The following is an 18,761-nucleotide window of genomic DNA, read 5'->3' as shown; positions in this document are numbered from 1 at the left end:
ACAGTTACCCCTTAAGTCCAGTCAGGCAGTTACCTTGAGCTTACTCCCATCCAGCTGAAGAAGATGCTCCCCGTTAATGTTTTGGGCACTGAACTCAGACACATACTGTTCAAGGTTGAGGCTCATTAACCAGTGGGAAACCTGCTGCACACTCCACTCCTGAACAGCCCGGTTCTGGCACTGACTGTGTTTTGGAGACTGTCCATCATCCAGGATCTGTGACAAAAACATGCTGCGTTATTATTAAGAGGGTAACACCGACTAGACACAGCATTTTTCTGTACAAACCACCAACATCAGAGCAGAGGTGCCTGTGCTATCTTTATACTGCTATAATAACAACTTCACGCCACTGTGTTACCTCTGTACCTAACCAGATACCAGAATTGATGCATGGTACCTAAAAAGTTTTTTATTTATAAATAGAACAAGAAAAATGAACTGGCATTCCCTTTAACCCAAGCAGGGACTGAACTGTCCAGGTGGCACAGTTTAAAACAGGTACGCTCCTATGCCATCTCAAGACGTTTATTCCCCAAATTACAAGGTTTGTAACGGATGCAGTGAATTCTGCATCCCACTTCCTAGGCACATTCACTGATCTTTGTGCTGTGTTTAAGCTATAAAACTGGAAATTCAGGAAAAAAAAAAAAAAAAAAACAACTCAGAAAACCATTCTAAAGTTCAAAGCGGTGACACCAAACAGCTAGCGAGACCGATGTGCTACCCATGGAGGACTATGGGATGACACAGAGGGGTGGTAAGGAACACACAGTGATCCCACAGCCCTGCCTGTGCTGCAGAGGAGAGCACAGACACGGCACCAGGAGGGGCAGGTGGGTTTCAGCTGCTTTAGCCCCCCCCATGCCCCCTCTCTGCCACTTTCTTCCACCCAGGGTATGACGGTGGGGCCTGAGACAAAAGCTGCTCTGTTCAAGCCCCGGTCAGCAAAGCAGCTGCTCTGGGCTGCAGCAGCTGCCTCCTGTTCCTGCAGCTTTTCCACTGGGTTAGACGATGCTGGGAGCTCCTTCAGCTTCTGGCCACCCATCTCACAGGGACAGGAAGATAAGGGTTTAATCTCTGTCTTTTCCTCCTCGTGTAGCCAGCAGAAGCTCTGTTCTGCTGATGCTAGGCCTGGAGGATGTGCTCTGACACGGACCCTCCTTCCCCTTCCAACACACACAAAAACTGCACTTTGCCATGGCCGTGAGAGGAGAGAGGAACTGAAGATGACGCGAGAAGAAGCAGTGACAACTGCGTGTTGTGCTGGAATGAGGGGCTTTGCCACACGACACGGTAAAACAAGAAATGCAAATCTGCAAATGAGACGACACATTGCCACGCGATGGTCACACAGTTCACCACAACAGCACACTGGTATCTCACCTCATCATCAATCATATCCAGGCTCTGAGTGAGGGAGCAACAAAGAAATGGGAAAGAAAAGCATTATAGAAACAAAATACAGAACATGTAACAGCATGTAAAAGTTTGGGCAAGGGCAGCACCAAGATTTGCAAACAGATATGGCTACTCAAAAAACAAAGAGATTTCTTTAAAAGAAAATTATTTCCAGAAGCAGAGAGATTATGTTGAAAGCTCAGCACACACATGGTTTGGCAGCTAAGCCTTAAGCCTGAGATCGTGCCCGTGAAACCCCTTGAGCTCCTGGTCTTGACACACTGGAATCAATGGGCCCTTGCCTGATGGCTCCAATTGCAAGAGCGAAAACTCCTTAGTGAGAGGACCATAAAACACAGGCCCAGGGCTCCCTCCTGACCCTCTCCTTTAGTTGTTTTGTCTCCTTCAAATAATTATGTCAATCTGCCCAAGAAGCCTGAGCGAAGGAGTGCTGTCAGCAATGCACCACAGTGGGTTCAAGAGCAATGGCAGCCTAATCCCTGTGAGGGTGGCTGCACAGCTTTCCCCTGCAGCTCTCACTGACCTTGCTGTCTTATTCACAGGCTGCAACTTGGGACACTGCAGAGGATGGAGAAAACACTTTTGTTTTTACAGACCTGTTCGGACTTGGAATTTTTGAAGTAGAAAATCGAACAAGCCAAATGAAAACATTCTCCAATTTTTAATTCAGCGCTACTGGGCATTATCACAATCAAATACATAATATAACTCGAAGGAAAAATGATAAAATAATGAATTGTATTATCAAGATAGTATTAATACTAAAGAAAGTGTTAATGATCTCTTTGCTCTTTTCAGTAATTCGAAGAATATACAGATTCCTGTCTACCCCTCTCCTGTGATTCTTAAAAACTGTTGCCCTTTATTATCTGCAGTAAGTAACCTCTACAGAATGGTTGGTCTTGCAGACTTCCATTTTGGCAAATGATGTTGGCATGGAATGGCTTTAGTTCTTTAAACCTATGCAAAGCATGCCAGCAGTAATAGCACAACTTAACTACTGTCATTAAGGAGAAAAAAAAAAAAAAAAAAAAAAAGGCAGAGATGCTTAAAGTTCCTCCTCTCTAGAGAAAACCCTGGTTCAAATCTGAAGTGGGAAATATTAAGTTCGTAATGAGTGTTTATAAGAGAACAAAAGAGCAGGTTTCTCGAGTCCACAGGACACATTGTCAGCTACTGTCAAATTGCACAGCTTCACTGACAATTGAGACAAAAAACAGAATCACAGAAATGTGTTTTCAATATATTATATTCCATTCAATTCTGTTACCAATTTATGGAGATAGGAATGCTTTTTTGCATTATCACTGTTCAAACATCTAGTTTGATGAACTGAGCTCAAATCCACTGTGTATGTGCAGAGCAAGCACAAAGAGAAGGCAAACTGGATTAACATACACATTCTAATCACTGCATACACAGGCAGGTACAGGAATACACAATAGCTGCATGTACAGGTCATTAGTATTTTAATGTATTAGGGTAAAATTAGTCTAGGTGAAGGTACCATACATTTCAACCGTATTTATCCAGTTATACTGTACCTTTATTATCTCAAAACTGTCTCAACTATGTCTTTTTTAGTATATGTACATATAGGTCCACATATACATATTCAGAATGTAGGGAAAGTGTATTGAAATACGTGAGGATGGAACATCTCTTAGGAAACCAACTGCATTTTACAATACCACATAACAATCCTATGATAAGACCATAGGACCTTTATTTAAAATAATCATCATAGCAGCAACAAAATATAATCTATATAAAATATAATCTAGAAACCAAGATTAATTTCCTTCTCCCCTTCTACTGCCTAAAAAAATCCCTTCATTATTTCAGCAATTATCAAGAAAAATGCCACAGGACAAAGAAAATGACTATTTCCCATCTTAAACAATTTCATCAACATACCTCATCCGATGACAGTGCTAAGGAGTGTGAGAAACCTGGGGTTTTAGGCTCTGCTCCTAAACCACTCAGATCAGCTGAACTTGTGCTGCTGGGGCTGAAGTCATCGTTGAACGCAAAATTCTGTGGAGAAAAAAGAGGAGTTAGAATGACCAAACAATCTCAAACATGTAGCTAAAAGGGAAATTTGCTTTCTGTCTTCCAGGTTGGCATAGGTCAGGAGTGATATCAATTATTTACCAGAACAGTAACAATACACGTGAGGAAGCCTAATCTTTTGTATTGTTAATGATTTATAGAATACATAGAATATTTTTTGCCACTGTGTATTTCCAGAGACATCTTTGCCGGCTTAATGTCTCAGTGAGCAGCAAAATGGCCTGAAAGCAATTTATAGACTTCCTCTTAAGATACTGTCTATCATCATGGAGCTGTATTATTGCTTCTGCCGGTTAATCGATAGCATTTTGCTGTCCTCCAAATATTTAGGACAAGCATGGCGCACACAGTAGTACAAAGAATAGGACAGAGGATTAATTAGCAGAGAGAAGTGAAAACTGCTACTGAAAGAGCAATGAGAATATCCTGTGAACCCATTTCTGATTCTTCCCTCTTTGCCTAAACCTTTAGAAAAAAAAAAAAAAGGAAATTGAAAATAAAGAGATCCTCAAATACTGTATTGAATGTTATTGACTGGAATAATAACCATAAAACATTTTTTTCTTAAGAATGACAAATACCACACCTTTTAGCAAAGAATAGCAGAAGTGTGCACATTTTTTCAGAAATGCAGCAAAATTACCATCAGAAGAATACAAAAATTAACATGTTAGACTGGGAAAGCTTGACTTGGGAACCATAAAAAAAATCTAAAAAACACAACAATTTAATATTCCACTTACATCAAATATACAGTTGATGATACAGACCTCTATTCTCTTTTGAGACCTCTAATTTCTACCCTATCACCTAAATGAGTATCAAACTTGATTTATCTTTGACAATCAGTTTTAAAAAAAATGATCCAAACATCAAAACTAAAAAGAACAACTAAAAATGATTCTTTTATCCCCCCAAAAGACATTTGACCTATTTTATCTGACAAAAAAAACAAGCCTTCCAAAACACCATGTCTTGATCCTCTTCAGTTTGCTGGAAATCCATCTGAATAAGTGGTATCATGCTGTGCTTTAAATCCTAAATAACAGCATAGATACTGTTAATTTAAGAACTTGCAACCTTAACACAGAACACCAAAACACTTTCCTGTTCAGATTTCTCACACCTACTTTTAGAATTAAGGTCCTGCTTTTCCTATTTCTTTGCAGTAGATGATAAGAAAATCTGAGCAGGTTTCTCAATATGGAAACTTTTAGACCACACAGCACTCTTGGGCCAGGAGTTCAACAACTCTAACTCCTGCTGTGTGAAGAACATTTTTTTTTCCTTTTAAGTACTCTGATTTTTCTTTTAACCCTATTTTGTGTTTCACTTCTACAATGAATTTTAGTCTTTTTAATTGTCTGTGGGAAAAACACAAGATAGCCAAGGCCTGCTAGTAATAATAATGAGAGAGCAGGATGAAGAAAAACTGAACACAACAACCTTCACAACCTCACAGTAACTGTAAGAGGGTACGTTTTTTTCCCAAATTGAAAATTATCTTTACATGTTTGTTTAACAACACAAACAAGATTTACATGTCTAATCCTCATCTTTCTTTTAAAAAGAAACCAGTTAGCTGATTATTATTATTATTTTTTATCTTGAGACTTCATCTGTGGTCTTCTCTGTCAATCTGACTTGCATGGGCCAACCTTGTGCTGTTCTCCCTTCCATATGGCAAAACCCCAAGTGTGACCTCGCATGGCTTTGTGCACAGCACAAGTAAGGTATCACAAGCTTATGGCACCAAAAGAAAAAGAAATACCCGTGGAAACAGCTATTAGGTATGTGCATATGCATGCCTCTGCAGCAGACAGAGAAATTACATTTCTGATTCAAATTCCTGTATATGCAGTTGAGAACCACATCTGTTCCTTCCTACCAGACCGATATAAAAAGTAAATTGCTACAAGTTAGGAGAATACAGGCAGAGAAATATTTTCCAGAAGTGAAAATAAACATGAAAAAGCTAAGTACAGTACTAGAACTAAGGGTTATTTAATGAGTTATCATGCTGAAACATTCATGCACATAGAAGGGAATCACACAGATGTATTAAATCACAACAGTTTGTATTTGTAGTTCAAGCATCTTCATATAGAATTAAATCCAACATCCAGCATGCATGACGAGCAGATTTCATTATTGGGGGAGAAAAAGGCAAATGACTGACAGCATACAGCATTTCTTCACTTGCAAACATCTCATTTGAATACGTTAAAAATGTGTAGGTATTCCCACAATCAGTCCTGAAGAATGCAGAAAATATCTACAATTGAATACACAAGTCTAGCATTTGTTCAGTGGATCCAAATGCTAATTTCCACTGGCACCACTTGTTTTTGTTACAGTACAGCACACCACAGTTAGTTTACTGAATTAATGTACATTAGGAGAAAGACAGAGTAAAAAGGTAGAATGTGGAATGGTACAATGATGGAGATGCTCTGCTCAGATGAACTGTTACCGTACAATGAACACCATGCACTGTTTATTGTAGTACTAACATATTGGCCTGTTCTTTTTCCAGAAACATGAAGCCAATTATGCCACTCAACACAGTGGGAATAAGGTAGTTTTTATTTTCTACCTTTGACCCTTTTTTAGCTGGACTTATATTTTCAGAGGAAGGTTCGGTTGAGCTGGTAGGTGATGGCAGGTTGCTGGAAGAATTGGATCCCTTGCCACTCTCTCCATACCATGTGAATGGTACACAGTGTGGGAGAGAGGAGGATCGCTCTGATAAAGATTTAGTGTTTGCTGATTTCTGCAGCATCTCTCTGGTGTTCCTGTTTAAGAGAAAGGAGCAGGAATTTGTGTTAGAGTAGAAAATATGAAAAAAATGCTACAGAGGTAGTTAATTGTAAAAAGAGTGACATTCCACGTAACTGTGACTAATCACCAGAGGGGCATGCAGCTGGTAATGGCATTCTTGAAATCTCTCTTTTAACAAAAGAAGAAAAAAGTGTGTTCTGATTTTTTTCTAACTCAAGCTCTCTTAGACAACATGTATCCAGAGAATGGGAAAGATGCCAACCCAAAAGACCTGTGTTTTGTTGTGAACCAGCTCTAGTCAAGAAGCCACACGTTGTGCTGGTGCCTTTCCAAGCCCTGGTGGTATCTCAGCACGATTAAATAGATCAGAGAGCACTGTCCCAAGCAGGCTCTGGTTCCCAGACAGGTCTGGCTCAGATTTGGACAACAGGCAGAATGAACCAGGTGTGCCTGTAACCACTACGTAGATGTACCTTGGTTACAACACCTAAATACTGATAGAGATCTAGATTTAAAAATTATTAAATATTAAAAATACTAATATAGAAACTCCTATGCAGTATTAGTAGCTTCTCTCTTTGTACTAACAAATGTTACAATGGATAATGTGATCAAAGCAAATGTAACAGTTATGAAATAAAATGCCTGAATTATTGGCATTTTATAAATATTTATATCATGTCAACATCATAGTATGCAAATTGAAGTTATCTATTCCAAGTGCCTACATCAAAGAACTTATGCGTATGTCATGTTCTCACATTATCTGTATCAACTTCTGTATTAATGTTAACTAAGCCTGCTTCAGAGCTTGAAATTTGCACTGCCCTTAGCAGCCACCAGTAAACTGCAATCATATAAATCTCCCCTCAGCTTCCACCTTCTGGACAGCTTCTAAATCATGATGAACATAATCCCTAGCTCTGTGTATTGTGAAACCTCTTCTCTGTATGGATGAAATGGAGGTTGTCAGAAGGCCCCCAGGCAGCGAAGCAGAACAAGAATCCTCTCTCCCTTTTGCTATATAAAGGTAGATGTGTCTGACACAGTCCTGTGCTCCTTCCTCATGCTCAGATATTGCTTGAGAAAAGAAAGAAAAAAACAATGATGTTGCTTGAATCACCTACTGCCAGCGTGGGGATTATGTAGTTTCTACTTAAATGGGAGATTTTTAAAACATATTTAACATGAGTGGTAGTCTTAGGAAATAATTCAGGATTTTGAGTGCTACTTTTTGGCAATGGCAAAATAATGCTTGCAATATGCATCTGACAGCATGATTAATCCTATGACAATCAGTTGCTCTAAGTAATTATAACAGGATGCTGTCTTTTAATCATCTTCCTTGTTTCAAAGATCTTACACAGCTTTGGAATGTAAAGAAGACATCCTCACATTTTTCTCAGGCAAATTCTGTGGAGTTACTAACAAAGCAAGTGACAACTGGTGTTTAAGAAGTTATACTGAAATAATAACATTTCAGCTTACAGAGGCACAGTGAGGATTAAAAACGCTTATGAATTTTGAGTTTGAAAGCAGCATTAAACTCTGTTTTTGGTAACTGTATCCGAACTCAGAAATATTCAGTAACAAACAATACAAGTAACTGATTTATCAGATGGTCTAATAAGCAGCTGATCATCCTATGCTGTGATCTGCTTCCTCCAAGGAAGATAACTATTGGATCTCACAAGCATCTGTAACATACCATGCTGGCATTAGGAACACACCAAGTCCTGTGGGGTGTGCTTCCTACAAACAAGTGTGTATTCCTTTCTCCCACGCTGTGCTTGGTATGTAAATGCTACCCGGTGTTTAAAGCCCTCCTAAAGGCACTACCTGCCTTGCAGCTATGCACAGGTGCAGAGAATTTGGTTTAACAATCTCTCTTTCCCTCTCTTCCACTAAGGAAATAATGAGCATTAACTGCAGGGCACACTGCAAGCACTTTATGCCAGTGGAATTTCGACTGCAACAGTTTTTTCTGACACTCGCGTAGAGGTGGTGACTGCTCTAAGTTCTCTGAAGATCCTGCCAGATCCGTGCAGAACACAGACGTGTGCTGCGTTACAACATTGACAATTCAGTACAGTGTGCCTAAGGGGTAACTCCAGAGTCTAATGTTTCTTCTGCTTCTGTGATTTATGGAGACTTGTCACTGGGCCTCCATGTGTTAGACTGTCAGCAAAACTCCACAAACTGTTACATACTGATTTTCAACTGCATACATTTTATGAGGAGCATTTGAACTTTGCTTTCTTTAGCTAGCTCTTCTACCATGTAGGTTTTCTTTTGCATTATTTCCTATTCAGAGAGTTTTTGAGTTGCTATGTCCTTTGGACTTTCATAATGCATTGTGTTTGCTCAGCATTCCCAACATTTAACTGAATGCTTGCCTCTCATACCTAGAATCAGGTACCTGGGACTGTGTCAGATTCATCAGTATACAAGGAGAGGCCTTCAGTAAAAATCCACACTAGCTTTTGCAGAAAAGATTGCTTCCTGCCATTGAATGTTCATTTATTTATTCATTCAGAGTCTGGATGCTGATGATGTGGTCTCATCAGATCTCACAATTCCTTGCCTGAGAGCTGGGGACATGGCCAATGCAGTCAGCATTTTTCCTATCTACTTTCAACTTATGATGTTTACCTTCAGAAACAAACTCTTCTGAAAGCATTCCTGAAGTGAGTGCAGTGAAGCTGTAGTGAATATCTGCTGCTCATCCTTGCTCTGGGGGCTTTTTCCAAAAAACGCGTGGAACTGTGTTAAGATTTCTGGATCAATGGTATTATTAACTTATTCTGAGTGTGTATGCATCTTGTAGGCCAGCTCTAATAATGTATTTCTGCAAATCCTATCAGTGGATGCAATGGCAGAAGTGATGCAAGCCTCCAAGTGTTTTTAGATTATTGGTTAGTCTTCTCTTAGTTAAGAAATCTAGGTTTCTAAGCTCAGAAGGTTGCCTCAAAGTTTAAAACATATTATCTGAAGGCAGTGAGACTGTTAACACTCCCAACAGCCAGGATGATTAGGTTTTCCCAGTATTTCTGGCATACCATTTCTTACATACTCCATCTTTTACCCATACCTACTGCCACAGGTCACCCTAACAGCTTCTTTCTCTTTCCGCTTCTTGCCCTTGTTTGAACTCCTTCTCAAGGGAGCCCTACAACAATATTAGAAAACATTAGAAAATGTTTTTTTTTCAAATTTTACTTTCATTCTTTTTATTAAATAGTATATTTTAAGTAACAAAATGCTTACCCAAGATCTGCAAGTTTTCGCTTTAGTTTTTCTGCATGCCCTATAGTAGGGAGAGTTGATCTTGCTGCCTGGGCACATGTGGCACCATCTAGGATACATTCGTACATGGGAGAATGTACATTATTATTTTTAATTGCTACTGATAGCTATTCCACTTTCCATCCATCCAGAACAGTTTGTATATCTGTTCACAATTAGATATGCATACATGTACACAATTTAAAGATGTGCATTCTTCTCATTTTTAAGATGGGTGTGAAAAGTAATACAAACATAGTTTCACAACTTGAAAATACACATGAAGAAATCTTATTTTAATCAAAGAAAATGAAAAAAAAAGTTAATTTGGTTGAGCTTTAGTGAATATGTAGCAAGACAAACAACAAAAAGGATTTACAGGTAAATGTTACAGCAAATCCATTTTTGAACTCAGCTGCTCTCATTTTACAGAAATCATGTGGTAAGTGCACTCTACTTCAAAAATGATTGCTGAAATCCTTACTTGAACTTTGGAGCGGAGGGTACTTCTTGTGATGGATAAGCTAGGTGATACTTATCTGTTAACTACTCAGCTAAAATGAGTACTTAACTTGAAATTCAACCATTTCTATTAATAATAATAATAATAAAAGTATTTTAGTCAATAAATTTGCCCTAAGACCTCTACCAATTTCTGATGGTTTCTGCATAAACTGTTAAAACCTAGAGGAAACTCACTGCAGTACCCATAAAGCAAAAACAATGACTCTTAAGTATGCAAAACACCCTGTGAAATCTACACGGCAGCTAAAACACGCAGCAGCTGAAAAAATCAGACACAGTTTCTGTGATTCTTAAGCACAAAGAGTGCTCCCAACTCTTCTAGAGGGAGCAAATGAAGGTCAGTTATTCGTGTCACTTGCGATTTGGTGACTTTACAATGTGACCTCAGATTTACAGTGGCTTTTAACCAAAAACACTGCTAGGTTTGTGGATTTCTCAGAAATTAAGCCCTCAGAATCAGCCCAAAATACCACAGGACAGTGTATGTTGCTTTGTGGATAATATTTGGCTAAGTTTTCATTCAAGTACAAAATCCAGTGTGCAAGTGACTCATAAATCATTACGGAAAAAGCAGGAAAACAAGCCTCTTGAGACATCCATGCTCCAAAGGCCATACTATTTCTACTAACAAATGTTACCTTATGTTAACAAAAGCACTCGAGAACAACTGACAAGTATCCTCATGTCAAAAAAAGAAAACAAACAAAAGTTCCCCATGAGGAAAAAAAACAACAGAGTAATACAAAATGACAAGAGGTCAACATCTCTTGAGAAGAAACCCACCCCACGGCGGGTGTGGAGAACCTTAGGCAAGGTGCACTTTGCACCAACTCTACACTGTGCACACTCCTCTCTTTCTCCTCAAAGATCTGCTCATGGTTCCTCTTTCATCTTTAAGGTATACTTTTCATTTAACCACTGTCAAAATTGCCACTTTCAGGACTAAAAGATCACAATGCCTCTTTTCACACTGTACTCACAGCCAAGTGGAGTTTGGGAGCTGGGGGGTGGCGGGCTTTTGGTGAAACATCTTAATGAAAGTAAATGAAACTGTAAGATGCCCTGCTTTAGTGGTGGGCAAATAATAAAAACATTTAGTAACTGGAGGTTTTGCTTCTGTAGTAGAGGAAAAAATCTGTAGAGCTCGGCAGGGACACATAGCAGCTACCAGCTCCAGCCAGCTCCTGTCAGGCTTTTACATCACTCTGCTCCCACTCACACACAGCTTGGCCCAGCTGGAGTGCTTTGAATAGTGAGGATTTGCTGGGAAAAGCATTTATGCTGGCTGTGAGATACAGGGGAAGGTGGATGAGCTAGGCCCCTGTAACAGCTTTGGCAGAGGTTTAAACCTACAGGAGCTTGCATATGTGGAGGTACATATACATGTACTCATGGCAGAGGCCACGGAGCAGGACTGCAGGGCCTGGGCAGGAGGGACATTTGACCACCCTGGAAGGCTGCACCTCCCCTGACTCCCTCAAGTTCTTCAGAGGGGGTGACAGAGAGCTGGTTCTTCAGCATAAATCACACAGAAGCCATTTAATCTATCACTTTTGGCCTTCGAGAGCTGGTGTAAGTGATCTGCAGATGATGGATGTGAACGGAGCCTAGCCCTAACTTCTTGTCTCAAGGTCACAACACAGCTGAAGTCAGCCTCACATCAGCAGAGGATTGCCCACAGCGGTCACTTCAGCTGCCTTGTACACAAGGTTGCACAAAGCAAGCAGAAGTGAAGAAAAAAGAATCAATCACACTTGTACATGAAAAAGTCATGCTTAAAAGACAAAAGCAAGATTTTCACCATTTTGCAACAGAAGTGATCTCCTGACATTTCAGCTTGTCTACAACATTCAAGATCTCATAAGAAAAAAAAATATGATCTTGCTAAAGCTCACATTTGCCAATCAGAGATTAATCAGTGGACATGCATGTGTTCTCTATCTCTGAAAAAAAAAAAAAAAAAAAAGCACCAAAAAACAACTAGCTAAACACACAGAACAAACAGAATGACTCTTTTCATTTTCTGCAATGTTAGAGTTTGACAGCCCAATTAATAATCAATGAAAATAGTAACACTACAACACTTGTTGCAAAACAACTGCTTTAGGATATAGTTTGTAAAATTTATTAAGTGATTTTTTTTTTTTAATTTGAAAGAAAATTGTTCTGCTTTAGTTTTCACATACCCATTAGAATCTGGGTACAATACTCATTAGAATCTGGATACAACCAAAAACACTGGTTGTTTATGTAATGATCACAGTGGGGAAGGCATGAAACCCTTCCTTATTTAGACATGGGTTATTTTTCAAACCTAAACTGGGAAGGAAAAAGCAACACACCAGGTGGAGTATAACACCCTATTCCTTACACTATAAGGCTAATCTCCACCAAATTTTTATCAAGATATTTTTTATACATCAGATGTAAATGCAGGAGTTATGTCCCCATTGATAGAATAATCGCATGCTTACAATGAGGAGTCAGGAAAGTCATGTTCTTATGTTCACACCCTTATTTTTCACTTGCAAAATTCAGGCTCAGAATTTAACCCTGATTCATGAAGAAGCATACAATTAGTAACTATACAATAGACTAGCAATTTCAGATCCCATCTAAAAACGCCAGCATATATTAACCTATTCTAAATTAGACAAAACTTCATTAATCTGTCTTTAAAGAATTGGTATGAGAGCCCTGTATGACGATGAAGAAAACATAGGTTGTAAATAAATGGAAAGTCTTTTCATTTACACGGACAAACAAAAATCCTCATTGGGTTTTCTTTTCAGTTAATTCCACTTAGTCAAAGACTATTCTGAACTTATCCAGGCCTATTCCTGCAGCTCTTACTCACAAACAATTTTATCATGTATTTTAGCTGATGTTACACTTAGAGAATGCAATGTGCATAGGCAAGAATACTAATGCGCTGTAAATTGCTAATTCTGACTTCTCAAGACATCTGAAACAGAGGGCTCAGCGTTCTGTGCAATATTGTATTGTGAATGCTCTGAATAAACAAGTATTTGAGAAATGTACCTCAACTATGTATCACTGCATCATGTTACATGCAGCTTATATTCAAAGAATCTGAATGAAATATCTAGCAATGTGGCCAACTTTTCTAACAAATCACTCTTTCTTTCTATAAATGCAGAGTCCCCAGCCACTGACCTCTTGTTTAATCTAGAGTCTGTTGCCTCTCTGCAATTAAAAGCTACAATCTGTTATTCTTGCTTTACACTCTTTCTGACCCTCCAAAAAAAGCATCTAGCAGTGCCAAAATCACATCATTCAAATAAGTACAATATGTTAATCATGTTTCTAACACAAAGATGTCCTGAGGCCCAATAATTTTATGTTTTGAAAAAAACAGAGAAGATTTTCTTAAAGGCAACTTCCCCATATCTTTTTGAGTCTTTTTTTTTAAAAAAAAAAAAAAAAAAAGAAGAAGAAGAAAGATAGCTGTTCCTGAACTCATTTTAACTTTGTCCTTTTCTTATACCATCATACGAGGTCAACTGCAATTTTCTGACTTCCAGGTAGACAAAAGCAGTTATGAGAAGGTGGCCTTCTAGTTGCTATGGTTGTAGTACAAAATAGAAGTTCATAAATTAGATGTAAGTGAGCAAACTGACGCACCAATTTATTGTAAAAAATAATAATACCTTTATCTTGTAAAACATTCCTGCCAGATGGGTGATGCAAAGGAGATGCTTCAGAGCTGTGCCCAGATTTTGAAGGAGAGGAAAGTGGAGTGTGTCCCTGGGCATACAGGGAGAGGACACCTCCTTTGTGCTGCTGTCCTTCTTCTTGGTTTTCAGTTAGGTTGTCAAGTGAGATTGCTGCACTGCTAGCCACTGGGGAGAGGGAGGAAGCACCAGAATCTGATGCTGGTGAGGATGCTCTCATACAAATGGGCAGTGGTGATTTTGAAATGTGCATGGGACTACTGTAACTGTTTGACGGCTGTTGGTATAAGAGATTATAAAGCAGGTTATACCATTTAGTAACCAATCAGAGCAAGGTTTACTTTGAACATGCACTTCTTTTATTCATTATTTATTCTTCTATTTTTAAGAAGCACTTTAGCAATTCATGTCATTCATTACCTTTTAATACCACATAGTGTTGTTTATTGATATTTGCTTTCAGGTAGAAGTCAGAATCAGATAAAACAATGAGTAAATATCATATCAATTGTGTTAACAAATTAACAAACAGAGAAATGTAGGACTTAAGTTCCTTTCACCTCCTGCATAAATTAAAGGACCCACTTTGCATTATAAAGCACACATAAATCAAGAAGGCCAGGATTCCTGTTAAAAACAGAAAAAAAAAAACACAACCAAAAAACCCAGGTGTGCTGACTCAAAGGAGACTGGACTCACACATCACTCAAGGGCATTCATAGTGAACTGGCCACAGAGGAATGCATACTGCCTGTGCTACAATGCAAGGACAAAGACAGGGGATGAAAAGACTTACAGGGGCAATCTAGCATTCCAAAGGAAGCCTGAGAGAGAGGGCAGAGTCCTTCTCACCTTTCGTTCAAGACTGTCCTCTCCATCAGTTGAACTGATGCTGTCATAGAGCCTTGTTCTCGTTGGCCTCTGCCGCTTGTTCTTCACGGAAAGCTGAGCTCGAGTTTTCAGAGCTTTGGAGTCCAGTCTCTCTGTTTCTGGTACTGCTTCATTGAAATCTGTATGAGAACATGATTTAAAGCTGTTTGTAAAATATGTATCTTTTGGAATTAAACTAGTTTCTCCTCGGATATGGCCTGCAGCTGCTAACACACGCACTTTGCGTGTTTTACTCACATGTGTTTTTGGAATTGCTAGCAGACACACAAAAACCTAAACCTAAACCACTGACAGATCCATATCTAGTAGCTGCATCACAAAGAATCACCTGCAGATTTTAAAATTTAAGAGATTATTCCCATTGTTACATGATACCACAGCAAAATAATGTAGTTGCCCAGCACAGCTGCACTAGCCCAGACAGCAGGTCCAAGATACTCCCCCAGACCTACTTAAATGCGCTTGGTCTACAGAGTGCTCCCCAATCACATCTTTAAGCAAAGGAATCCTCATCTCACTGCTGTTTAACAGACATTTTCCAGCACCTGGATGAATATATCACTTGAGACCTAGTAGGCCTAGTCATTTATTCCCAATCCTGCCTTTTTGAGCCACCCGAAGAGGACACACTGGACTGCAACTTCCTTGCACAGCTGCCTCACTAAGCGTCTCCCTTACAACTTCACCAGTTTTGCAGGCTGCTTCTTGAATTACAACAGAAATATCCAGAGCCGTCCTCAGGCTGCTCTATATGTTATCATAACCAGAATGGCTGACAAATTTGGAGAACATGACTTGCTCTCTCCTGTACCAGGCGCCCTGCAAATAGCCCTGTACAATATGTGCAAATTATAGACGAGCAACGTCTGTAGTCAGTAGCACACAAGGTGTGATATAACTAGTATCCAAATAATCAGATAACCATTCGGAATTGGACTGATTTACAGGCAGCCTTTCTCAGGATTATGAAACAAGTGCTGAACTCATTCCTTTGGACCTCTGGACAGTGAAACAGCTTGCTTGCTCTGTCACAATATCCTTCACAGGAGGGGAAAGCAGAGAGAAATCTCATCTTCTGGATGCTGAGGTAGTCCATTGTTCAAAGTTATATGTGACAATGCAAATAAGGTGCCCAACTGTTTGCTCCAACCCTTTTGCAAGCAAAACCACATTTTTATTAGTACTGAATCTCATTTGTTATTTCCTCCTTTATTGCTCTGTCCTCAGAACCATCATCTCCTCTTGCAGATTCTTCTCTGCTTTATTCAGAGTTCCTTCAAACTCCAAAAACTTAAGTAAACTTAGCTAAGAAAAATGTTGCTGTCAGCACCATGCCTCATGGTCCCTAATACAAACCAATTAATACGAGCCACCTAACACCAATACAGCCCTGCCTCACTTGCTCTAAGACCACATCAGAAGCTACTTTGTCAGGCTCCTTTCCTTAGTGGGAGTCTAGAGACCACAACTATTATTGTGATTATCACCATGTACTGTAGTTGTCTGTTTCCAACCTTCTAACAGCAACATATTTTGGCAAAATCATTAGCGAAGTAGCGTTACAGTTTTGCAGGAAGACCCCAAGAGAGTTGAAATAAATTTTCACTGCAGGCAACTGCCAGAGATGTTCAATGAAGTTTATCATGATAGTTGAAATGAAATGAAATGAATCCATCCAGAAGACCCATGAAAGGCACTCTGATTTACAGTCATTCAAGACAGGAATGGGATGGCCATATGCTGTATGTGTACATGACAAAAGGGGCTCAATTTCTACCTGATCAGCTAGACAAACAACTATACTGTGTTGAGCAGGACATGGACTGTTAGGTCTGTTATTATGCTGATCTAATAGCTCAAAACCCTCTGAGAGATTTACAACAAGCAGTAATTATCCCAACAAAAATTAACAAGACAGTCATCAGAAGACCTGTGTGAAAGCTGGGAGATGTACTCTGCAATCCTGTTTCTTAACCCCTACAGAGTTGCTGTACTTTCTGAACAGCTGGGGTTTGTGTAGGAGATGTTGTACTCCACCATACGTACTTTAAAAGATTAAAATGCAAAGGAAATCCAAAGCTGCATTATTTTTTATATCATCATAAAAGAGCTGGACACTGACACTCTCACTCTTACTCCCTGTTGTCTTCATACATCTAACTTTCTGCTGGAAAACACAAGAAATTCTGTTTCATCAGTTTTGAAGACAAAGTAGGATTACATATTTCCCCTTTCATCTGCTGCTCAAACACCATTATGTGATGCACGGAAGTTGGAGAAATATTTCATATAAAAAATGGAACTGAGAAGCCAACTCATCTGCCTAGTTTCAAAGTCGCCCCATTCAAGAATGCCTTGTGAGGAAAAGCATACTAAACACTTCATCTATGACTTGCCTCTACAAATAGAGCTGACATCACTGCTGTTTGCTTAGCTGTCAATCATCTATTCAAATGAAATCTGAGTATTTCGGCAAAGTTAACATTTTATAAGGCCGCAATAAGGCAAAACTTTTTTTTTTCACATTTTATGCCAGACAAGAAATAGATTATTTACGGTTTCAGCCTTCTTTTTCGTTTGGCAATCCTCAAACGACAAATCAAATCAAAATCCGTTACGCTAATTTACTTGTCTAAGTACTGCATTCCTAACACACTAATTAATTAGCAGCCAATCTTACTGACATCTTTGCTTTACACAAAGACATTTAGCTTTAAACAGAGACATCTTAGCCTTGCTGAATCCATCAACTTTCATAAAGCAGAAAATTTCCCAATGCTTTCCATGGCATGATGACCATCTCTCAGAGAATATGATCCAGCCCTGGCTGGAAACAGCTCGGTGACTTAACACCACCACCAAAATGCAGAGTTCTTGCTCTCTCCTCTGTATCCACAGCCCCTAGCTCCCAGTGACACCCTTCCAGCCCACCAGAGGATTTGGACCTCAGCTCCTCTGCAAGCTGATTGAAATGAGGGAACCGGAAGAAACTATCTGATTTTAGTCTGACATTCCAACTTCTTCCCTTCTTAAGTCAATTTTCTGTTGTTCTGGTGAATTGAATGAGTGCACCAAGTGTCCTAGTGCTACAGCAGGACAGTGGATGAAGCAGAACCATGTGGTCAGACAAAAGGATGCTGTGGGGTCTCCCAGTTCAACACTGATGAGCTGTCAGTTTAACTCAAACTGTCTCTTGAAATCAGAGCCACAGACTGACTTAGTAAAGTCCATTACACAGCTGAAGAGTAAGACTCCTTTAAAACTCATGTCTTTTTGCAGATCCATGTTGTCTTAAAGCACCGCAAGACTTCCAGCAGGGTGTCTTGCTTTTCTTCTTTGTGTAAGAGTTAAACTCCAGATATAGATGAAACTAGAAAATCGTATAAAATTATGTTTCTGACGTTATTTGATAGGACACCCATCTATTGTCATGATTTGAACTTCTCATATTTTTTCTGTCAGGTGCACACAATCCCGTATACTCATTCTGGTGATTGCCCAAATTATGCAAACCATCAACGCGGCACTGCAAACACTTATTTAACTAAGTGGTCACATTGACCTTGTTTAAGTGAACCACCCCCTGGGCCTGCAGGTTGCTGCTCCCTCCATGCTAGAGCCGGGCTGTGAGCTCTCAGGGCCAGCTCTGAACTTAACCTTGGTTCAGCCTGCTGCAAAAAAAAAATTGCTCAAAAGCATCAGGAAGGGTATTTTCCTAGGAATCTTCTAGCACACTAGGAAACATGATAAATATCTCAGAGGAATGTTATAACAGGTTCGATATTGCTTGTGGAGACACTCTAATTGGACTTTCTTTCAGAGGGCCTTGAACCACTTCACTGCAGAGGGCTTCCCTCTGTGTTATTTCAGTACCACTGTGTAGTGGGAAGCAGACCTCCTGTCCTCCCACTGTGTTTCCATTATACATGTACAGGCTGATACATTTCAAAACCTCCTTCTGTGAACTGATGCATCCCTGAGCATCCCAGGGCACCCAGCACAACCATCAAAGTGGCTTGAAGGGGCATTTGCAGAGATCAGCAAGGACTGTCCAAGCTGGTGTCAACACTGAAGGTTTCAAATCCTTGG

The 18,761-nt window shown here is 39.5% G+C and overlaps 1 protein-coding gene across 2 annotated transcripts in view; it reads right to left on the bottom strand.

Annotated features, from left to right (window-relative positions):
• PPP1R9A (protein phosphatase 1 regulatory subunit 9A) overlaps nt 1–18,761 on the bottom strand; it is a 152,278-nt gene that overhangs the window by 8,292 nt on the left and 125,225 nt on the right. Inside the window, exons 12-18 of one of the 2 annotated variants that reach the window (XM_084282148.1) lie at nt 14,634–14,791; nt 13,758–14,058; nt 9,544–9,631; nt 9,368–9,445; nt 6,092–6,290; nt 3,340–3,459; nt 34–216 (exon numbers count right to left, since the gene is read on the bottom strand). In XM_084282148.1, coding sequence (XP_084138274.1) covers nt 34–216; nt 3,340–3,459; nt 6,092–6,290; nt 9,368–9,445; nt 9,544–9,631; nt 13,758–14,058; nt 14,634–14,791 — 1,127 coding nt within the window. Of the gene's footprint in view, nt 1–33; nt 217–3,339; nt 3,460–6,091; nt 6,291–9,367; nt 9,446–9,543; nt 9,632–13,757; nt 14,059–14,633; nt 14,792–18,761 lie in introns of those variants that run through there. The other variant, XR_014618206.1, reaches the window with a different exon arrangement.

The sequence above is a fragment of the Netta rufina genome (assembly GCF_964035555.1).
Source record: "Netta rufina genome assembly, chromosome: 2".
NCBI lineage: Eukaryota > Metazoa > Chordata > Aves > Anseriformes > Anatidae > Netta > Netta rufina.
This window is presented reverse-complemented; position numbering and strand designations above follow the sequence as displayed.